We start from the raw sequence: 8,827 nt of genomic DNA, 5'->3' as shown, positions 1-8,827 counted from the left end.
CATATGGTTTTTGAGACAATTGAACGAACGATTGAATGAACGAAGACAAAGTAAAAAAGATGCCACATATTTGAAAATAGCTTGAAAAAGAACGAAATTTCCACAGGTTATAAATACCCCCGCCGCCACGGTGACCAAGCCTGGTAATTTAAAGACCACCCTCTGTTCTCAAAACGGGCCGCGTAGTATAGGTACGTTTCCTTACGTGTATCAAAAATCATGAACTAAATATTGTGGTCTAAGATCACACCCGTAATTTCCACATTTTAGTCTTATTTAAATAAATAAATGTTTTCGTTATAAATGTGAAAGTGTTAACATGTACAAAAGAAGTTTAATAAATAGAAACCCGGTTTTTGTAATATTTGTATGTGCACAAATTTAGGAATGCTAAACTGATTTTGATGTAACTTTAGATAGCGTATATTGTATGGATTTGTGTTTTTGTATGATTGTAACGCGTGTCACAGACACCAGTTTGATAGCTCATTGTAAGGTTGTGATAGAAAGGAATTAGGTGTTGTTTTAAGAGGTGCCTGTGAGACGTTGTTACTTTTTGATAAGCAATTTAAATTCGCCCGTTTCCCTTTAATCAACCGGGAAACAACATTTTATAAATAAAGGATTTAACATTTGTTAATAAAAACAGTTGGTTAAACTTGTATTCACTGAGCGTAGTACTAAACTTAAACTAAATGTGCATTCGTAATGATTTTTATGATCATCACTTTTAAACTAAAATAAAAAAGTTCCAAAGTTTTCATGATGTGCAACTATATTCTCGTAAATTTAATTAATACATTACACTCTTGTGCATACAACTAATACAGATAAGCAATGTAAATATTATTTTTATTTTTTAAGATATCAGTATGTATTAGTATTATCAATATCAATATTTAATATTGCGTTATGATATAACTATATCAAACAAATTTACTCACGTATTTTAATTATTACAAGTCTTAATTTTAAATTGTAAAACATTATTAATACATAAACTTGACCTCGAGTGCAGTAAAGGTCGTCCAAGGTGGCAATTTATTATGTGAACAAATCTCTTTAACTAAATTGACAGATCTAAAAATATAATGCTCTCCACCGAAAACATTTAGAAAAAGACCTGTCAAACTAGTTTAGTTTAGAGATTTGTGTACAACTGTATTGACACGACAAATTAAGAGTAGTTTTAAAATGGTTGGCCGCCATGAGCTTGCGGCAAATCAAATTGAAGACTTTACGCCATACTAATTCCGCACAGCACACTAAATATGCAAGCTGTGGTCTGTAGATACACTAACTTCTATTATCATCACTGGATAGCCGCTTTGGCGCTTTTAGTTGTGAAGCGGAAATGAGTTTTGAAGGAACTAACAATTTAATTACTAAATACATATTAGTTCCGGAGTGCCTAGCATGAGATTTTCAACATATTCGATTAAAAGTTAACTTTTTCTTCTTCTTGCAGTGCCTCTCCGACTTGCCATGGCTGGCAGTCACCTTCGTTAATTCCTGTCTGTTTCACGAGGCCAAATAATTTTGTTGCACTCGCGAGAGTGCAATACTCTCTAACGTAGGATTTTTTTGGCAAATTTTCCTACTATAATAAGTTGCAGGAGCTCGTATATCTTGCGCTCTAAATATGTAACTTTTCTTAATTAAAGCAAACTGAAAGGTAACTACGATTTGAAATCAAATCATTAAGATTTACGAAACTTACTATACCCCGGACACCGTATTGTCACTAGATGGCACTCTTCCCTTTCCATACAAATCATAGTTAACTTTCACGCCATCGAATATGTAGGAAAGACATTCTTGACTACATTTCTGCTGTAATTTTTTATAAGAACAGTAAGTAGCCTGTACTAAGATTTGCTCGCTCGTAATCGAAGAGTCGTTTTCGCATTACTAACCCTAAAATGTACCTTATCCTTCTAATTTTAGAGTCTAAAATCCTGTAATTCAGATTGAGATAAGTTGAGAATTGTAGACAAATTAGACCTTAAGAATGTACATCAGATCCATTTTACTCTGATATTCAAGTAAAACGACTCCTTGAGAGCATGCAAATCTGTACTAACGGTACAGCAGTAAGCCCAATGGTAATAAAGGTTAGTGTGAATGTATACATGTATACATTTGATGATTGAAATAGTTTGATAGGTATGCGCCACATTGTTTCAGAGACCCTACAACACTTTGATCTACTTTTTAGCATGTTTGATGGGTTACCTGCATTGCAGCAGCGTAAAGAATGTAAGTTCTAAGGCCCTCTTCTATAAGAGCAAAGGCCTGTGCTTAGCAATAGGTCGTTAATAGGTTGAGAATGATGATTTGGATAACCAGCTGTGAGCTGAAACAGTCAATGACCTCTATTATAACCATTGGACAGGTTTCTCTAACTTTGATATTCGTCTCCAATTGATTGACGTCATTTTTGCGCTGTGATACGAGTGTCTAAGGAATTAAAATTACTTAAAACACTTAATTATTATTTCCAGATGTGTATCTGGAAATAATATTAAAGGGTTTTCAGTCATTAGATTTGGCGCTCCGAATGTGGACAAAAATTCAAGCTGTCATTTTTTCAGAGATCATCCAATGTTTTAATAATAAAGGACAGTGGTGTCAGTCATTATTGATGAAAAGAGAAGAATGTCACAAAGAATATTGCATTTAATTCTGTAGTAGAGACTAAATGTGTATGAACTTGCCATCAATATTGTACTTTATACTAGTTATAATAAATGAACATGTATTAATAAACTAAGAAATATAACTACTTGTTTTATTTGTGGCTTTACAAACAATTATGCTTGCCTAAAACTAACATACATTCTAAAGTGTAAACACAATGTCTTGGTAAACAATTTGAAAACATTTATTTCAAATACTCTAAATGCAATAAATATGAATGAATCTTTTTATATTGGGTGATCAGTATCACTAGCCAGTGAAGCTAGTCTTAAAACACTGATATTTTCAATAATCGCGGATGGGCATCATTTGAACCAACATCTCCCTGGCTATTGTAGTTGAAGTGCCATGACTAATTAGGCCAATATTATAAGTTTAACAATTTTAACACTAATTTATGACATTGAACAAAATGTTTATTTGGTCTAAATTACAAGATATCGATAAGTAGTAATCGATTTCTATATTAAAAATTTTACTAGGCTATTCCCGTTAATTAATAGTACCATTTGACATTGAAAGTATAACAGGGACTGAGGTTCGCTGAAGCTGCAAGATAAGACAAGACATTTAAGAAAAATGTCAAAAACATGCAGACAGAGTTGCAACAACAGCTAGTGAAGATACATTGATTTTATTTAAATTAACTATAATTACCACATCTACAAAATATAATCATTACAAGAAATGATCAACTAATTCCCAAAGCCAATTAGTGCTTGATCATGGCTCAAATTCATCATAATCGCATTCGTTTTCTTGATTCTCTGAATCTAGTAGTCGTCCGTTCTCATCCAACATGCAATCTATTGACAGCCTCTCTATATCATCCCAGGATAGCTTAGCAAAGTTGTCCTCCAATGTTTTAACAAAGATATGTGCTTTGGCTCTAGCCTCAGTTTCTGTAATGCCACCTGATTTAAAGTACTTTGTAGCAGCTTCTATTATACCATCTGGTTTCTTAACCACTAAGTTTAATTTTGTACCATTTTTTATTGATGGATAAGATTGAACAGTTTGCTCATCATTCAGAGCTCTGCCTAACAGTAACAGTTTCTGCTCCAATATTGGAATCTTCAATTTTGTTGCAATTTGCTGCTTGATATCTAGTATCTTTGTAGTGGGAAACACCTGGAAACAATTAAAATATTATAAAAAACGAAGCTGTATTGTATTTTTTTTTTTAAACCAGTGGAACAGTTTTTCTGGGAAAATATCCTATGTTACTCTCTGTGCTTAAAAATCACTATACCTTAAATCAATTAGATTGGTTGCTTAGTTAGGTTGTTAAGTAAGGACAAACAAACAAACTTAGGTATGACTAATGATCTAGTCCTGGGTTGGGCCGATGTTTGTTAAATATTGGATTTTTGTGAAAAAAAATTTCAGCACTAACCTAGAGTAAGCAAATTGGCAGTATACACTCCTGTGCCTCACAGAACATCTAGCCATCTAGCCTGGTTATCATCTAATCATCATATAACCTACTAATCACATTTGTCACACACACACAGAGATCAACACATATACACATGCATTTATGTTTTTGCTCTTCTCACATTACCATTAGAGAACTCAACACAGCATTTTTTTCCTTTTTTATAGTGCACTATTACATTGGATATTATCTCAATGACTTAATCAATGTTCAGGAAGGCACTGGCCCCTAAGATATGGGATTTCCTAGTGGCTTCAGGATTCAAAAGATCTTTTGTACTGAGTTTTTCTAATAAATATTTTCTATTGCTATTTCTTTCTATAAAAATCGTAAAAGACCACCAACAGGCATAGAGCTGAGTAGTGGCTTGATACTCTATAATCTGTTTACTAAGAGAGGAAATATGATGATAATGACTGAACTAGAATTTATTAGGTTATTTTAATATTCTACTACAAGTTAGCCCTTGATTGCCATCTCATTTAGTGGTAAATATTGAAATCTAAAATTAGGCTCTCCTGATAACAGGATAACAGTTACTGCACACTATTACTGCCATTGCCAATGCTTGCTTGTTGGCATAGTGTTAGTTTTACTATGCATATAACCTACTAAATTAAAACTCTCTAGAAAAAGTGCAAGTAATATCATGACAATTTGTTTAACAAAAGTCTGCACCAGTTGAGAAAAGAGGTGATCATCACTTTTTTCTCAAATCACGGCTGAACTAAGTTTATTGAACATTGCGAAGAATTAATATTCCCAACTCCTTCGAATACTAAAATTTGTGTTAAAATCGATACATTTACCGATGTCTGGCCGCAGGCAGACAGACCGACGAAGTAGTCAAGTTTAAAACACGTTTTTCTGACATTGGTGAAAAAGGTAAGGATATCATCTAAAGCTGTTAAATATTTAACTAAAAATACCGAACACTCAATAAAATTTTTAAGTGGCCATATTTACCTCCAAAGCACATTCACCTCCCTGCAGTTGTTTTATAGTTATGTTCATTGTGATTTTTGATCCTATAAAACTCTTCAAATATTATTTTTTTAATCAAAAATCAAAATTTATTTGAGATTTCAGGATTTTGAAGTTTGGATTTAGCCGATTTAGTATTTTTCGTAGTTGACACCTTTTTGACACTCAGTACCTAATCACTTTTGACTGTGAGATGACTGCTGACTATTTATTTACTGGTCTGTGCTGCTGAGTGCTCTACGGCTGACCCATTATTTGACAATTAATTATGGAGGGTAGAGGTAAGGAGAGTCATCTTATATGGGAGAAAAGTTGAAAAAGTGTCCAGTTGTTGCGCTAAATAACAGTTCAAAAATCCTCCACAATGGCGCTGGTGGATGCACAGGGTATGGTATGAATGTAGCAATCGTAGATGAATTGAAGTATGCCGAGTTAAAAAATTTAATGTCATTATCGACTAAAGTAGTTAATTATTGAGAATTTCTTACGTTAACTAACGTTGTACAAAATATTGTGGTAAATATAACCTTACTTCCTTGTATCTCCATATTTCCTTGTTTATTTTTCAAGCCTACTCTAACAATATTTATATTTGGCGCTTCTTTTAAGAGTTACCCTGATGCAAATGTGGCACCATCCTAATTTAATACATTTTGACGACATTTTTTTCATATACACAGATGACTCTCCTTACCTCTACCCTCCATACAATTAATATATCAAACAAAGAGTATGATTCATAGGTAGCACAGATGGTACATTGTTCTTAGACCTTCCGAAAGAAAGTCAAATCAGCTGACGTGATCTCACATCTTCATTTGCGTTTAAATATGTTAGTAGCAGAATCGTCACTGATATTTTTATTCAGTGAGAGGGTTAACATTAAATCAATATTTTTATGTGTCCAATAATAAAATGTTATCGGAAATTGACTCAAATCTTTAAATTTTACTGCTGATATCTCAGCTAAAATAATATTAATATGTTCATATAAAAATAAAACGTGAATCGTTAATTTATAACAAAATCACAGATATAGAACCTATAGCTCGGTACTTGCCACAACAGCTACTTTACTTTTTAGAAACTGACTCCTCTTTATTGAATATATGATGTAATTTATACATAATTTTGCGTTGGCATTAAGAAAATATAAAATCCTCATTCAGTCATTATTGCATGCAGTGCATTGTGTCTAAAAACAGTGAAAACGCCCTGCTCACTTCACCTCACAAACTTATCCCATTTTCCCCATTTTATGGTAAACTTTAAGAACATTAGAGGTAAAATTAATACTGCCAACTACTAAATATTGTGAAGTAAGTACCTAACCACCTGCTCGAGAAAAACTACTAAAGTGGAGTGGTTTTTGATACTTCAATGTTAGTCGTGTATGTTCCTAATTATGTATGATCTTAATTCTGTCCTTAAAACATTAGTGTTGCTAGTGTATTATTCTCTCAAGACTCAATTGATACCAACTGCATTGCCAAACTTTATTAATATTATTACTTATAATAAGTAGTTTAGTCTAATGGCGAAGTGTATTAATTTATTATAGAAAATTAAGTTTCCTATGTAAGTGACTAAGGTCTTTTTATGGGAATAAATGTCTTTTACCCAAAACTTAGTTTCAGGTGATCATTTAGTTATTATATTTCTTCAATAATTGTTTTCTCCATACCAAATTTTATAGTTATTGTAAAAAAAAGCAACATTGTAAAGTTAAAAAAAGTAAGAGACTATGTAATTTGAATTAATATTATATATATAATACTGAATAAGAATTTATTTTGTATCGTAATACGGCATACACTACCCTGCCCTCCTGCTCGCTGCTGTACCCAGCACGTTTTAGCGAAAGATGCCGTCGTTCATCAATAAATATTTTTGAGAATAATTATTTATAATTTCAAATCATCAAATAAAACTAAAAAATAAAGCAAACATTACTGAGAGTGTGGCATATTATTTGTCCAACATTACTTAATTTTTATCTATTTAAAACCAGAAAAGTTCTTCACAAGAGTAAATTGGAGAAGTTGCGGACATTACTATTTCGTCTTGCACAAATTCAACCGATTTGTTCTTATTTTGTAGATTAAATTTTATTTGGAGTAATAACAGCAGTAAATATCGGTACTTAACAGTAACACAAACGATATAATTTTCAATCCATTTCCTTTATTAAGATACTTTAAAAAGCATCGGTTCACTTGATCGCTTCATGTGTATAAAGCGATCGAGTGAAACACACACACACAGATGACGTCACGCGGTATGATAAGATCATTTACACGGAATTTAAAAAAAATATTTTTAAGCCTGTTTTTGGCTACATTATACGCTGTAAAAAATCTAATTTTTATATGGTTATGTTAGGCGCTTTTGTATGCATTCACTCGGCGACCGTACTAATCATCTGCGGGTGAGTGTGAGAACGTGGCATCAGGAGAGGTTTTATAACATTTAATTTTTGAATTATTATGATTATAGGCCATCTAGATTTTTTAATATTATTGCTCCAATAAAAAACAAGGTGTCATTTAGTTATAATTCTTTAAAAACGCGAATAAATAAAATTAATTACCAAGGTGATAAAGTAGTTTTAATTCTAAATACAAAAAGGGCGATAACTTTAAACAAAATGAGTAAAGTCGAAGTAAAATATAATATATATAATTATAGTATTTACGATGAAGCAAACTTAACCGTACACGTGTATGATACAGAAGGTATTTTCCTAATTTCTTAACACATGCATAGAGGTACAATTTAAAATCCTTACCTATTTTTCTAAAATAAAAAATATAATAATAAGTTCTTATTTCATCTTATTTGTAAAAGCCATTTTAAGACTAAGATATTACCCGTTTCTACTTACGCTGGACGTTCATCTTCTGCAGCGTATTATGAAGATCATCATAGATCAATATGTACAACAGATAATACATATCTCAGAACCCAGTAAAAGTAAAAGATAACATCAAAATCGACTAAGCCGTTTTAAGGAAAATTATTAGAACTTAACCGAACCCCTTTGCTGTTGAAATTTTAAATATCCAAAAAAAATATAAAATGATTTTCATTACCTGCTAAAAATGGAAATTTCTGAATTATTTAGATCCTCGGTATTATGTGATCTGTTTAGTGGGTTTATCTCTGCATACGCGAAATGTCCAAAATTCACATTTCGCGCCATCTCAGCGAATTTTTCTCTATTGGGTCGGTATTGATTTATTACATAGTTGGAATTTGACCTTATTTCAATGAATTTTAAATTTTTTTAATTGCTAGTTAAATGAGCTAAATCTTTGAATGAAAACGTGGCTAACAATTGGCAAGTACAGTAAAAGTAAAACAAAACTAAAAACAAAATCTAGCCTTTGCTGCAATAGCGCCCTCTCTTTCCTGATAAAGATTTCCATTGACTTTTGGATTGGTATTTGGTTTTGCCCGGACCGTAGCCTAGGAAACGGGTGTAGCTACAACAACCAACAACATACCGAGTTACATAAAATTTTTGTTGAATTGAAATTTACTAACTATATACATGACTTACGTTCTTTATAATATGGTTTATTAGTGCGAATTGTTGAACGAGTTTGTTGCGATTGTTCGCTGCGAATAGCAATGTTGTTTTTGACAGATTAGAATATCTGGCAGGTTGGTTCTAAATTTAAGATTCCTCTAAAGTATATTGAT

The 8,827-nt window shown here is 32.2% G+C and overlaps 2 protein-coding genes across 3 annotated transcripts in view; one reads left to right on the top strand and one right to left on the bottom strand.

The window, feature by feature from the left end:
• Positions 1-2,661: 2,661 nt before the first annotated feature.
• On the bottom strand, positions 2,662-5,342 carry LOC120625638 (ubiquitin-like protein 4A-A). The gene is made up of 2 exons (XM_039892725.1): positions 5,105-5,342; positions 2,662-3,831 (listed from the first exon to the last, which is right to left on the bottom strand). The coding sequence occupies exons 1-2, from the start codon at positions 5,150-5,152 to the stop codon at positions 3,424-3,426; spliced, it is 456 nt and encodes a 151-aa protein (XP_039748659.1). The 5' UTR covers positions 5,153-5,342; the 3' UTR covers positions 2,662-3,423.
• Positions 5,343-8,584: 3,242 nt separating this feature from the next.
• The window catches only part of LOC120625637 (transcription factor RFX3), a 32,008-nt gene continuing 31,765 nt past the window's right edge, over positions 8,585-8,827 (top strand). For both annotated transcript variants that reach the window (XM_039892724.1, XM_039892723.1), the window contains exon 1: positions 8,585-8,788. The gene's annotated coding sequence lies outside the window, so the exon portion shown is untranslated. The remainder of the gene's footprint in view (positions 8,789-8,827) is intronic.

Source organism: Pararge aegeria, chromosome 8 (assembly GCF_905163445.1).
Source record: "Pararge aegeria chromosome 8, ilParAegt1.1, whole genome shotgun sequence".
Lineage (NCBI taxonomy): Eukaryota > Metazoa > Arthropoda > Insecta > Lepidoptera > Nymphalidae > Pararge > Pararge aegeria.
This window is presented reverse-complemented; position numbering and strand designations above follow the sequence as displayed.

Coding starts and splice junctions, on each gene's coding strand:
- LOC120625638 (XM_039892725.1), bottom strand. CDS start 5,152: ATGAACATAACTATAAAACAACTGCAGGGAGGTGAATGTGCTTTGGAG. Junction 3,832..5,104: donor GAGGTGAATGTGCTTTGGAG/GTAAATATGGCC, acceptor AATTGTTTCCAG/GTGTTTCCCACTACAAAGAT.